The sequence below is a fragment of the Phyllostomus discolor genome, chromosome 7 (genome assembly GCF_004126475.2).
Source record: "Phyllostomus discolor isolate MPI-MPIP mPhyDis1 chromosome 7, mPhyDis1.pri.v3, whole genome shotgun sequence".
NCBI classification, from domain to species: Eukaryota; Metazoa; Chordata; class Mammalia; order Chiroptera; family Phyllostomidae; genus Phyllostomus; species Phyllostomus discolor.
The window spans coordinates 96,073,671-96,088,921 of record NC_040909.2 but is presented as its reverse complement, the minus strand read 5'-3'; the positions used below and the strand labels follow the sequence as shown (position 1 = coordinate 96,088,921).

The 15,251-nt window shown below is 36.4% G+C and overlaps 1 protein-coding gene across 1 annotated transcript in view; it reads right to left on the bottom strand.

Moving 5' to 3' along the window:
* RAB2A (RAB2A, member RAS oncogene family) overlaps positions 1-15,251 on the bottom strand; it is an 89,767-nt gene that overhangs the window by 39,142 nt on the left and 35,374 nt on the right. Inside the window, exon 3 of the mRNA XM_028533633.2 lies at positions 6,738-6,805. Coding sequence (XP_028389434.1) covers positions 6,738-6,805 — 68 coding nt within the window. The remainder of the gene's footprint in view (positions 1-6,737; positions 6,806-15,251) is intronic.

Genomic DNA, 15,251 nt, shown 5'->3' with positions numbered 1-15,251 from the left:
GTTCAACATGGGCCAATATTCTGGGCCATCTAAGAGTCTCCTACAGAAACACAAGCAGATCTTGAGAAAAGCAAGGGCTGTCAAGACTCAGAGGATGGGACTGCCGACATCAGATTCTTTAATGCTGCCACTTAAGAGAAAATAGACCCTAGGTGGGAAGTAAACATGAGTAGAACGCAATGTCTAGGATAGCTTCCTGTCCCTGTGGTTGCTCAAGAAAAGGCTGACGAACAGCTACCGAAGAAGGCAAAGAGTTGGACCTCCAAAAGCCTCTCAACTCCTGAGGTTGGGTGCGTAGTAGCAGACAGGAGTGACGAGGCAGGATTGTTTCCCAGTGCTTGGTTCCAGGCTCTTAACCTAGCCCCACTGAATTCTAGCCATCCATTCTTACTGCTCCACTAATACATAAAATTGTTCACTTTTGGGAGTGAGGGGTTGGGTATAAACTGACATATTTTATAAAGGGTTGAGAAAAAAAAAGCCTGTGATTTGCTAAAAAAGATACTTATTTAACATCTATATTTCATATGATTTTTTATAGTTTCACTAACTCTTGATTATCAAAATAGTTGTACATCTAAAATAAAAGTATTTTTAGGGAAATTGAGCAGACATATGGACTTAAAACATCCACATTATGGGGGAGAATGAGATTTACTGGGATATGCTAGGAAGGCAACTGAAAAAGTGACAAAAAGCAAAACAAGAATGAAGAGAAAAAGGAAGTGGGTAAAGGCTAGATGAGGGTCTCAGAGTGAGAATGGACTTCTTATGCCCTTTTGCCAGCAGTTAATGAATAGGGACTGGGTGTAGCTTATATTTCTTCATTGACTTACTGTGAGAGACAAAGAATACCACACATTTGACTTCTGATAAAAAGAGATAAAGACAAAGGAAAGAGCTATAAGGGAGGCGCTGAAATATTGTTATCACTGCTTCCAGCAAGGCCTCCAGAGGGTATCTGCTGGTAACTGGACTTACTATTTTCAAAAGAAAGCAAACATGGTGAATGTGGATATTTTCAAGGAAAACTCCTTTAGTTTTGTAAATGAGAATGGATATACAATGGATGACAAATATAATAAGATATTGAGACTTAGTTATTGGGGGAAAGAATCATTTCTTTAAGGCTGATTAAATTAACCATAACAGTGGCAAAATTTCCCCTAAAGGACTCTAGAATAGTTTTATAAATGTCTTAGGCCAGTAACAGACACAATCCTTACTAAAAATGCAGCCTACTATCCAATGTGTGGACACACTACAAAATGACAATATGGAAAACTGTTCCACTCAGACACAGATTGAGTTCAGAATCAACCTTACTGTGTGCCACACAACAAATATTGAAGAGTTCTGAGAATTAGGTATGAAAGTAAGAAAGCCAGTGACAACAAGAGGAAAGCCTATCAGGTGGAGAGCCTCAAACAACAACAACGACAACAAAACCCCCAAAACCCCCCCAAACTTTTAAAAGTAGTAAGTTAGATGTTTTTGACCATTCCTTAAATTCTGGAACAGGTCACTGGGTCCTAGCAACCACCATTTGGAAGCCTTCGAATTCTTTCAGGGGCAGGGGGTCATGATGGCTTCGAAGGCATCACAGTCTCTCCCTTTCAGACACAGAGGAAAGAAAACCACCTCTTCTAGAGGAAATGTGATCAGGGGTTCTTTTTTGTTCTCCCTTTTCATGTTGTCCAGCATATTACAGATTTCTTTTGAAAGATGACTACAGTATAAAACAATTTACTCCTCTGCTAAGAAAAAACAAAGGCTTCTATCAAAAGAAGAGATGGCCAGTTAACCTGCCAAAGAAATAACTGGGAAATGAATGACTTATTCAAGTCTCAAAAAGCCCAGGGAAGGGAGGGCAATTATTTAAGGGAACATCTTAAGGAGAGAACAACTGAACAAACTAGAATAAACTAATACGGCAGTTTGTGCCTGAAACATCCGTAATTTTCATTGCTGTATCAATCTCGCCTTTTAGTAGATGCTACTTCTTGAACACATCCAAAACTTCTACAAGCTGCTTAGACAGAATGAGGTGCTTTATTCAGTCATTCAATAAAATTTACCAAACACTGTATTATTCCTTAAACCAAGAATAAGATACAAAGTTGAATAAGATAACTTTTCTTCATGATGCTTATCCTGAGGTTAGATACTTGAACAAAAAACTATGACAAGAACACAATGAAAACTGTAACAGAAATATTCGTAAAATATTACAGGGGAATTGGCTATCCCATCGGGATCTGAAAGGCTCCATGAGAGTTGACATCTGAGCTGGTCTTAAGTGGAAAGGAGAAAAAAGTATTTCAAACAAAGTAAGTATTTATGGCAAAAATAAGGCATGAAACATGTATTAAAGGATATCAAGTAGTCTGGTTCACACTGCATTACACTGAAAGATGTATGTTACATTAAGTTTATTAGTTGAAAAAGCAACCTAGTTTAGGTGAAACAATCAGTTTTCAAAAAAAGAACCTCTTTTAATGCAGAAGTATAAAACACTTCTTTTTGACCACAGATCATTAATTCTAAATCTCTAGGAAAAGGAGGGAATTTGCCTATTTTTTTCCTCTCCACAGTGTAATTTTGAAATCATGTTACCTGAGAGAATATAAATAAAAAAGTTATGATATGTTATAGGCTCCGGGAGGAAGTCCCTACAAAACACTGAAATCATAAACCTTCACTGAGAAAGAGGTGATAAGAACCATAAAAACCCAGAGTCCAATGTATCGCTTTGGGACAATGCAAGCCAGAGATTTAGTGTTTTTCATTTCAGGGACAATGACGTGATACACAAGAAGCATTAGCAAAGCTAGGTCTCATAATGACCCTTAGCAACTCATTTGCTCTTCCTGGGAATCCAGCCTGTGAGACAATATTCTCCAAGGTCCCTTCCTTCATTAGCTATTATAGGTGACAGGTGAGAAACTAAACGTGAGTAGAGAAAAAAAGAAAGGGTATAAGATGGTAAAATTCCCCATAGTTTATATTTCATTTTCTAGTTTACATAATATGCTTTGTCATTCATAAAGAGAACTTTTTTTTTTTCTCAACTGGGGTTCCATGAAGGATTAAGTCCTGCCCTGGCTGGTATGGCTGAGTGGACTGAGTGCCAGCCTGTGAAACAAAGGGTTTCCAGTTCAATTCCCAGTCAGGGTACATGCCTGGGTTGTGAGCCAGGTCCCCAGTGGGGGTGGCACAAAAGGCAACCACACATTGATGTTTCTCTCCCTCTCTTTCTCCTTCCCTTCTCCTCTCTCTAAAAATATAAATAAAATGATATCTTTTAAAAAAGAAATAGTTCAAAAACAAACAAACAAACAAAAACCCCAAAAGGATTAAGCCCTAATTGCCCCAAAGCAGTTTTCTCAAAGTGTGACCCTATGACTCTTGGACAACCCTGAGAATTTTTAAGGGTCCATGAGGTCCTCCATTTCTCAACAATGTATTTGTATGAAGTTGTATTTTATTCATATACTTCAATTAAACGACACACATAAGACTCAATACAGAAACAGGTATGTAAAAAAGACAGTGCAGAGATTTTTCAAAATGTAACAAAATGAAACACTTTCTCACTAGAAAAGTGTAAGTTTTATTGAGGCAGGCTGGAAAAACACAGTTAATTTCCATAAAAATTGCACTGTTTATCCCAATATATAATAAGTTTATTATGGTTATTTCTAAAAATGAATTAATAATGGAATATTTAATAAGTTTTACAGTTTTAGTTTTTAATGATAAATATTGATAGTTATAAGCCACATAAGTAAAGGTTCTTTGGTGTCCTCCTAATTTTTAACGGGATATAAAGGGGTATAAAGGGATTCTGAGACCCCAAAATTTGAGAACTGCTACCTTAAAGACATCCACTGTATATAACAAAGTAACTTCTCTTTTATGCATCTAAAATGGGAGAATATAGAAAATAGTAACTCAATTTATGTTCTGTGGTTGAGATGACAGATTGCCATTAAAAATTATATAGCATGGCAGATGACATGATACTCTATATAGAACACCCTAAAGATTCCATCAAAAAACTACTAGAACTGATAAATGAATTCAGTTAAGTAGCAGGATACGAAATAAATACCCAGAAATCAGCTGCATTTTTCTACATCAATAGTCAACTATTGCAAAAGGAAACAAAGAAAACAATCCCATTTACAAATGCATAAAAAAATACCTAGGGATAAATTTAACCAAGGAAGTAAAAGACCTGTGCTTGAAAAATTGTAAGACAATGAAGAAAGAAACTGAAGAAGATACAAGTGGAAATATATTCATTTTCATGGATAGGAAAAATTAGAATCATTAAAATGTCCATACTACACAAAGCAATCCATATATTCAACATAATTCCATTCAAGATTCCAATGACATATTTCACAGAACTAGAACAAGAATTCAAAAAAATTTTATGTAACCACAGAAGACCCTGAATAATCACGGTAACCTGAAAAAGAATAAAGTTGGGGGAATAATGCTACCTGATATCAAACTATACTACAAGGCCATATTTAATTAAACAGCATGGTATGGGCATAAAAACAGACATGTACATCAATGGAACAGAATAGAGAGCCCAGAAATAAACCCATACCTTTGTGGTCAATTAATATTTGAAAAGGAGGCAAAAACATACAGTAGGGTAGATAGTCTATTCAATAAATGGTGTTGAATAGATGGACAGATACATGAAAGAAACTAGATCACCTTCTTACACCATACAGAAAATAAACCAGATTAAAGATTTAAATGTTAGACTCGAAACCATAAAAATCCTAGAAGAAAACACAGGCAGTAAAATCTTGTACATTTCTTGTAGTAATACTTTTTCCTGATACATAGCCTCAGGCAAGGGAAACAAAAGAAAAAATAAACAAACGAAGCTACATCAAACTAAAAAGGTTTTGCACAGCAAAGGAAACCATCAACAAAATGAAAAGACAACCCACTGAATGAGAGAACATATTTGCCAATGATACATCTTATAAGGGGTTAATATCCAAAATTTATAAAGAAAATACAACTCAATACTAAAAACAACCCAATTAAAAAACGGGAAAGGACCTAAATAGTTCTCCAAGAGGACATACAGATGGCCAACAGACATATGAAAAGATGCTCAATGTCACTGATCATCAGATAAATGCAAATTAAAACCACAATGAGATACCATCTCACACCTGTCAGAATGGCCATCATCAATAAATTAACAAGCAAGTGTTGGTGAGGATGTGGAGAACAGGAAACCCTCATGCACAGCTGGTGGGAATGCAGGATTGATGCAGCCAGCGTGAGAAGCAGTGTGGAGTTACCTCAAACAATTAAAAATGAAACTGCTTTAAGACCCAGTGATTCTACTCCTGGGAATATGTCCAAAGAAACCCAAAACACTATTTTGAAAGAATATATGCACCCCAACATTTGTTGAAGCATTATTTACAACAGCAAAGATTTGAAAGCAGTCCAAGTGCCCATCAGTAAATGAGTGGACAAAAAAGCTGTTATGTTTAGACAATGGAATACTACTTAGCCACAATGAAGAAAATCTTACTTTTTGTGAGAGTGTGGATGCACCTGGATAGTATTATGCTAAGTAAAATAAGCCAGTTGGAGAAAGGCAAGTACCAAATGATTTCACTCATATGTGGAATCTAATAAAATAATCTAACATAACAGAAACAGACTCATAGACACAGAGAATAGACTGACAGCTGTCAGAGGGGAAAGGCTGGGAGGGCTGGGTGAAAAAGGTGAAGGGATTAAGCAAGGAGGAAAAAAAAACCCTTCAGACACAGACAATAGTATAGTGATTACCAGAATGAAAAAGGGGTTGCGGGAAGGTAGAAGGGGGTAAAGGGAGGATAAATGGTAATGGAAGGAGACTTGACTTTGGGATGGTGAACACAAGACAATATATAGATGACATATTATAGAACTATATACTTAAAACCTATATGCTTTTAAAATAATTTTTTAAAGAAAGATTTTATTTACTTATTTTCAGAGAGAGGGGTGGGAGGGAGACGAAGAGGGAGAGAAACATCAATCACTTGCCAATTGCATGCCCCAACTGGGGACCTGGCCTGCAACCCAGGAATGTGCCCTGATGGAAAACTGAACTGGCATCCTTTAGGTTTGCAGGATGACACCCAACCCACTGAGCTACACCAGTCAGGGCAAAATCTATACAATTTTATTAACCGATGTCAGCAATAAATTCAATAAAAAGTTAAAAAATAATTACAGCGTATATAATAGACACTCAATGAACATAAATGATAGAATTAGGACTTAAAGCAAGGTGGCTTCAAGTGGTTGAGACTAAATCAAATTTTTGAAACAAGTTAATAAACTGTCCAATCAAGACTCTAAGATATTGACATTCATATTTTACTTCACATGTATAACTTCAGACATAATGCTTGTTTTTCTTAAAAGCATAGTTTCTGTAATATTTATGTTTAGACCACAGCCTTAGCATTCACTCAGATATGTTCACCAACATCTAATAGACAGGGTACACCTGTTGAAAACACTGCATAAGAGAAACTAATCTTCTCTGGAACAACATTCCATCTCCTGGCTATAGGTGTTAAGTGTTTAACAAACTGTAACAGGTATAAAATAACATGGAAACAAAAACATACATTGTACTTTATAAAAAAAAACTTTATTGAGGTCACACAATGTATGTTTGCTATACTTACCGTATCCCATATCTGAAGTTTTATTTGTTTCCCATCAATAGTTATCATTCGAGCACCAAACTCTACACCTGAATAGAGTAGAAAATGATTTGTTACACAATGTTGTAGAAATATATTTCACATTTAAGGATTTAAAAAAAGATGTTTAATTCCAGGACATGCTATATCAGGTGATATATGATAAAGCTTGAACAAATACAGCTCCTATCCTTAAACATATAAGCTAAGGTAGAGATGCTAATAAAACATAAGCTAAAGGAGAAAAGGGAACCCTAGTGCACTGTTGGTGGGATTGCAGACTGGTGCAACCACTATGGAGAACAGTATGGAATTTCCTCAGAAAACTAAAAATGGAACTGATTTGTGACCCAGCAATTCCCTTTCTGGAGATTATACCCTAAGAATCCTGAAACACCAGTCCAAAAGGACCTATGCACCCCAATGCTCATAGCAGCACAATTTACAATAGCCAAGTGCTGGAAGCAACTTAAGTGCCCATTAGTAATGAGTGGATCAAAAATCTGTGGTACATTTACACAGTGGAATACTATGCAGCAGAAAGAAAGCAGTGCTTACCCCTCGCAACAGCATGAATGGAACTGGAGAGCATTATGCTAAATGAATAAGCCAGGTGGTGAAAGACAAATACCATATGATTTCCCCTATAAACGGAACCTAATCAACAAAACAAACAAGCAAGCAAAATATAACCCGAGAGATTGAAATAAATAACAAACTGACAGTAACTAGAAGGAAGGGAAAGGGGATAACAGGTGGGGGAGGAAAGGGTCATCAAGGAACATATATGAAGGACACATGGATGAAGCCAAAGTGGGGTAGGAACAAGGGTAGGAGGTGGGGATGTGTGGGGTGGGGAGGGGTGGTGGGGGGAAAATGGAGACAACTGTACTTGAATAACAATTAAAAAAAAAAAGAAAGAAAGAAAAGAAACGTAAGCTAAGGGCATAATTAAAACACTGAAATATTCGAGGCTAGTATAGTCAAAAAACCAAAAGTGATCTTCACGTCCCACAGGCTCAGTAACATAAAAACAACTAGGAATGAAATTCAAGAACCATCATTATTGTTAACAAATATTAAAAATTCTTAAAAATGATTAATATATAAAAATCACTAAAAGGGATAAATTTTAACATCATTGCCTTGGCTCCCAGTATGGGCTATCAACAAGGAAGGAAATCTCTAAATCTGTCCACTAGAGATAACTCCTTTTAAAACATATTTCCAGACACTACTCCATGAATAAATAAATACACAGAAATGAGTATACAAGCCCTGGCTGGTGTGGATCAGTGGTTGAGTGCCCGCCTGCAAATCAAAAGGGTTGCTGGTTCAATTCCCAGTCTAGGGCACATGCCTGGGTTGCGGGCCAGGTCCCCAGTACAGGGCGCATGAAAGACAACCACACATTGATGTTTTTCTCTCCCTTTTTCTCCCTCCCTTCCCCTCTCTAAAAAAATAAAATCCTAAAAAAAAAAGAGAGAGGGAAATGAGTATATAATTTCATATAAATAGAACATATAAATGCTGTTCTGCAACTTGTTTTTCAGTCAACAATATGCTATAAACATTACTCCATGGTAAATATTCTTGCCAATAATAAATATATAAAACTATACCATTAGCATTTGTAAGAGCTGAGTAATATTTGTGTGTGTATGTGTGTGTGTGTGTGTGTGTGTGTACACACACGCTTTACCAAGTTGGTACTCTACTGCTACAAATTTAGGTCATTCCCAAATTCACTAAGATATGTTCACCAACACATACTGAAACAAACTTTCCAGTATACATTTTCAACTTATGATTATGATTTTAGGCAAATTGAAGTCAAAGGGAATACAAACTTTATAAAAAAGAAGAAAAAGGGGGGATAATTTCAGAACAGCCAAGAGCTATAAAGACGACTCTGAAAGAAGTCTATCACTAGTATCACACCAAATCATTACTGCTTGGTGTGAGTTCTATCAGTATTTAGATCAGCTGGGGTGAAGGAAAGACACACATGGTTTCCAGAAACCAGATGTCTTCCTGGCAGAAAAATAGCCTCTAGTTTCTCAGGTAAGGGCACAATGCCCAGTGTCAGAATTCTATTTCAGCATCTCCTATAATTTCCCCAACTGTGATTAGTGGAGTGAAATAGAAAGGTAATTTGTCCTCCCATGATAACTTGATGGAGTTTTTACTCTACATTTTAATAATTATTCCATCTTAGAGGCATATTCAATACCAAGAAACTAATGTTTCTCAGACTAAGAGACCCAGGAGTGGTGATGTATTAGAATAAAAATGCAAAAATCAAAAATTTCGCCATGTAAAAACCATTAGTTTTTATAAATCTACCTACCTATCTTTATATACATATGTACTCATTTACTAATATATAGGTATATACTATCATATATATTGTATACCACAACACGAAAGGGCACACAACCATCTAACAATTTACCATTAATGACACAAAATTAGAGTAGTTGAGGGTAAAAAACAGTGGCTAAGTATGAAAGAAATGCTCTTTGAAATACCCAGTGTTGTTCTGACCCATGTGACTCAGTTGGTTGAGCATTATCTGGCAAACCAAAATGTCACAGGTCTGATTCCTGGTCAGGGCACATGCCTGTTTTGTGGGCCTGTCCCTGTTGGGACATGGTTGTTGCTTCTAGCCACAAATGGAGAGAGAAATCCTATTCTCCCTTCTGTTGTCATGAATGGGGTTTTAACCACAATATAAAATAATTTGCATTGCTCCTTGGAATTCAAAATTTCTTCAATCCAATGCACAATGTTAAATTTGACAAAAAACAACTCTAAATTAGAAACAGACCCTTGACTGTTAACCAGGGGTGGGCAGGCAGGGCAAGCAAAGGCAAGCAGATGCTCCTCTGGAACTGATCTTGAGTGAAGTAATAAACATACTAAAATTGATTGGCAACTATTCCATCCTAGCAGGTGAAAAGCTAAGATTACCTCTGCTAAAGGACCACTGTCATGGTTACTGTTTCCAGGGCCTTAAGATGCTTTGAAGTTTCTACCCTCCTGTGGGTTCTTTATAAAACTTCAGCCAATCTCATGTATTTCCTTCTGCTTAATTTAGCCATAATTGGATTTTGGTGTGTGTGCGCTTGCATATACACACTTGTATATAAATACAGGTATGTATATAGATAGATAGATACATGTTATGTATATGTATAGATAGATACAAGTATGTACATAGATACATACTCTGAATATCTATCTATACAAAGTAGGTAGACAGAGGTTGTTGAAGCTTAAAGTCTTTAAACAAAGTTTTTTTTAGAATCTTTTGTTTAAAAAGATTTTATTTACTTATTTTTAGAGAACGAGGAAGGGAGGGAGAAAGAAAGAAGAGAAACGTCAATGTGTGGTTGCCTCTCACATATTCCCTACTGGGGACCTGGCCTGCAACCCAGGCATGTGCCCTGACTGGAAATCAAACCTGTGACCCTTTGATTTGCAGGTTGGTGTTCAAGCGACTGAGCCACACCAGCCAGGGCTAAACAAAGATTTTTGCTTCTAAAACAATATCCAATTTTAAAGAAATGTTACATAGAAATCAGGATTGTAAAAGCTGGAAAATGTCAGAATAAAATTGATGTTTTAACTTAATTTATTGATACGGTTAGGATGGAGAAAAAAACCCCCCCAAAACTAATTGAAAGTATTATTATCCAGGAATGAGATAAAGAATGATGGTAGGAAGGAAATATACATCTCAAAGGGGAAAAATGAACAAGTAATGTTGTTTACTGAAAAAAATCTGATTTCTGTTTTCCTATCAAGTGAAACAAAAACAGAAGAGTTTCAATTTCAGCTCCAAAAAAAATAATTCTTTCCCATTTACCCTCTCATTCTTAGCTGGGTATAGGGCAGGTTTTACCTTTCTAAGCTATGTGACAAAAGAAAATACTAAAACCTGCAGTGTCCTGGAAATTTTAGAAACAAACAAGTAAAAAACCAAAAAACCTTATTTTTTCTAATGGATTTTAAAAAATCTTTTTCTCTAAATATATATATTCCTGAGAATTCTATTTACAAAGGCTTCCTTATCTTTTTTTTTTAAATAGGATAAACCATCACCCCCTATGCCCTTGAGGCTGTCTTCCCAGATACATTTTCAATTAACAGACAGTTTGGCTGCCAGAGAAACTATGGAACCAAAAGCAAGGTCTCATTTCCTGACATTAATTGCCAGGGAGTGACGCTTATTTTTCTCCAAATGTTATTCACTTCCAACCTCCCAGAACAAAATACTCAGCATGTAAATATACATTTTCTAACAGTCTCTAGATCATCATGGTCCTTACACAGCAAGTACTTGCATTCTTGCATATTAACCATTTTTGGAACAGTTGACAATCGGTATCTACTAACTGTGTTGCCCTGGGTAAGTTATTAAAATCGCTTCTGGGTCTTGCCCTGGCAGGGTGGCTCAACTGGTTGGAGCATCGTCCCATACACCAAAAGGCTACAGGGTTCGAACCCTGGTTGGGGTGCATATGGGAGACAACCAACTGATCTTTGTCTCACGTCGATGTTTCTCTCCCCCCTTCCTCTTTCCCTAAAATCAATAAACATATCTTTGTGTGAGGATTATTAAAAAATATAAAAAATAAAATTGGTTCTGCATCTTAATATTCGTGTCTGTAAGGTGGTATTAATGAAACCCATCTCATGAGATTTTTTTCAAGATTAAGATAATTACCACACATGCATGGAACAGTGACTGGCACACAGTAAGAATTCAGTATGTGTCAGCTATTGTTATTATTCCACATTTACACCAAAATTTCTAAACTACCACTCACATAACAAATGATCATAGTCCCTATGAGCAAGGGCCACCTGTCAGAGCCACGTGATTGTGGAGGTCCAGAGGCAGAATGTGGCTTCTTCCAGCCAGGTGGGGCTGCCAAAGCAGAGAGCAGGACTGAGTAGTAAACAAGCAGTCAGGCTGAGCCTTCCTTAGACCAGCATGAGAACATATGGACCTGTTGTTCCTGGAACCTAGACATGGCAGAGATTCAAAACTGAACTTAGGGAAGAAGATTCTCCTAATTACAGAAACAAAGAGGAAACGATATATTAAAAATGTTTCCTTAATTTTCTATGAAAAATAAATAAATACTACACTTCAAGGTAAAACACTAGAGGAATTCAAATTACACGTAGGAAAAGATTATAATGCCCTCAATTTGTAAATTATTCTAGAGAGATCTGGCCACAAATCATAACAGCAAAACAAAAAGGTACAAAAATATTAGCTACAAAAATATTGTGAGTTCCAGGTAAGACCAAACCATCTACCTAGAACATGAAAAATAATTAATAAAAATCATGATGAAAAAATCCTATTCACCATAGCAACAAAATAGATAAATACCAAAACAAACTTAAGAAAAGCACAAGGCTGGTATGAAGAGAATTGTAAAACTTTACTGAAGAGCATTTAAAAAGTTAGGATAAATGAAAACAGAAATTGTGTATAAGCAGATAATCTCAATACAATAAAAACATAAATTGTCTCCAAATTAACTTACAAAGTTAACAGAATTATTATCAAATTTTAGAAGTCTCACTGAAAACTTTGCAAATGGGCAAGCTGAGACTAAAATTTTCTTAGAAGAACAAACACACAGAACAATCAAGAAAACTCAGAAGAGGAAAATCGTCAATCACACATTAAGTATACTACAAAGTCACCATAAATATTACAGTGTAATCCTGCCTTATGAAATAGCAAAAGAACATAAATGCAATAGATTTGAGAGTTTCCAAACAGTCTTGCTTACATATGGAAATTCAGCGTATGACAAAGGTGACTGCTCAAACATGAAAAAGAAGGAATGGCTTATAACTTACGGTATGAGACCACAAGTTATATAGGGATTACAGAAAATCATATTACACGACCATACACGAGATGGAGTGCAAATTTATGGTATCAGAAGAATATTTAAGAAAATGTGCCTGCAGTTTTTACATTGGGGAGTCTCTTTCAGTAAGGTTTGAAAGCCATAAAGAAAAACATCAATGGATTTGACAAAAGAAAACCAGTAGTACAAGGCGCCAAGATACAAACAAGTAATTCAAAGAGAAGACATAAAAGTGGTTCATAAAATATAAAAAAATGCTAAGCACTAAAAAAAAGGGAACTGAAAAGTAAATGAACCATTTTCCCTCTCCAATTCAAAAATTAAAAACATTATTAGGTACAGTAGAGGCAGGGGTGAGGAGAAACAGGTACTTTAGTACATCAGTGGAAGAAGTGCAAATTAGAACAGCTTTATGTGCATCTTCATGATATATTTAAAAACTCTAGAAGGTGATATACACAAACTCTTTATAGTGGTTGCTGGAAGGCCAAAAGCAAGTTATACAAGAAATTTAACTTTGGATGTTTATTATGTTTTCATAGTAATCATAAACCATGTCAGAAAAATATTCACATTTTAAAATTCAGGTATATAAATTTTGTGAGATTTAAATTAAATACGTCTGTTAACTTATGTTCTTAGTTCTTGGCAGTATTATTTTAGGTAACTCAAGTTACCAGAAAACTGAACCCCAAATAAATGAGGTATCTTTTTTTAAAATTAAGATTATATTTACTTATTTTTTAGAGAGAGGGAGAGAAACATGGATCAGCTGCCTCTCACATGCCCCCAATCAGGGACCTGGCAGGTAACCCAGGCATGTGCCCTGACCAGGAATCAGTTTGCGGGATGATACCCAAACCCACTAAAACACCCCAGTCAAAACAATGAGGTATTTTTAGCTGATACACTGTGGGGTGCCTAACAGAAATGATGCTTCAATTCTACCACCTTTCCCCATAATGTATACTTTCACTTCCAGCAGTCATTTCTTATAGGCTGATTGGTTTAAGGAAGCAGAGAAGATAAGTAGGAAGGTGGAATTAACAAACAAATGGCCCAGCCTCTAGACCAGTGCTTGTCAAACTGCTATTAACAGGTAGTGAAATCAATGTAGTGGGAATGAGTGGGCTGTAACTAGAATTATTTGTAAGCAACATAATTGAATAACATTAAAGAAACACATGTACTAAGCACTATGTTAAATGTTGCTTTATGAAGCTCCCCCACCCCATGGAGCAATTAACTTAGCAAATATTTATAGAGTCCTTTTATGTACCAGGTGCTAGAGATACAGCCATGAATAAAATAGATAACTCTGCTGTCATGGACTTTATACTGGTGGGAGACAATGTCCACTTACACTTACTTATATAAAAAGTTACGGGAAGATGGGTTCTTTCTGGAGCACACCCATGCTTTTCTTCCTTCTCAGTCACGTATCTCCTAAACTCTAAGGTTCCCCATGAGAGACTTGCAACCAAGGGAGCAACAGGCAGCAGCAGCTTTGTCTGGGGCTTTCCCCCTGAACTTGTCTCCAAGACCCCCTTTTTTCTCTGACTTTTCAGTGAGCTGACAGCAGCCCTGCCTTGGTTCACTTCTGTCACTGTGACTTTCACTTCTCAGCAAGTCCACACTGCCCTGCATGGATCACTTCTTTCCCATAACGTTTCTAGAGAGTCACAGCAGCCCTGCCTAGGCTCTCTCCTGTTATTTCTTCTATCCTAAGCCCTTCTTTTGTTTCACTATCCCCAGCTTTCATCTTTCATAAATGTCTTCTCAAAAACAAACAAACAAAACTTAAGGAGAAAAAAAATAAATCTAGGCGAGAGAATAGGTATGAGTATATATACATGTATATTTATGAAGATCTGGGAGAAAAAAATCAGGAGCTATTTGAGACATGTTAAGTTAAAGATGCCTATTAGATATCCAAGAGAGGAGATGCTGGATAAGCAGCTGAATATGTGTACATGGAGGAAAGAGCCCTAGTTGGAGTGGTTCAAGAATAAGTGAAAAAGAATTAGAGACAGAAAATGTGGTCAATTCTTTCTGAGGACTTTTACTAAAAAGAAAGGACTGAAAACTGAAAAACAAAACAAAACATCAAAACAGGGAAAAATTAATGACAACTGGAAAAAACACTGCTGAAGCAGTGATCTTGAGCAGGCCTTGCTATCAACTTAGAGTCTACCCACAGTAGCAAGGAGAAGGGAAGAGTTCATGGGCGCAATGCAGGTGGGTGGGTTACGTGGTAGCAGAAACCTGTGAAAATGCTCTTCTACTTGCCTCTATGAGTGAAATAGTAACCAAGGTTACCATCTGACAGTGAAGATAGAAAAGGTATGGCATACTTAAAGAACAAGAAGGTACAGTTATGCAGAAAAGTAGAGAATGAATAGACTGGAAATAAAGCGTAATTACCCAGCAGTTAAAAGTCAGTGTCTAAAAAATTAAGTGAAATGACACTAGTTAGCATGGCTCTGTGTTTCTTTCCATGTAGTATGAATTACAGATAGTTGAATTTAACCCATGGGTTAGCCACAAAAGTATGATGAAGCAACACAAGGGGGTGGGAGAGTGTACACAGGAG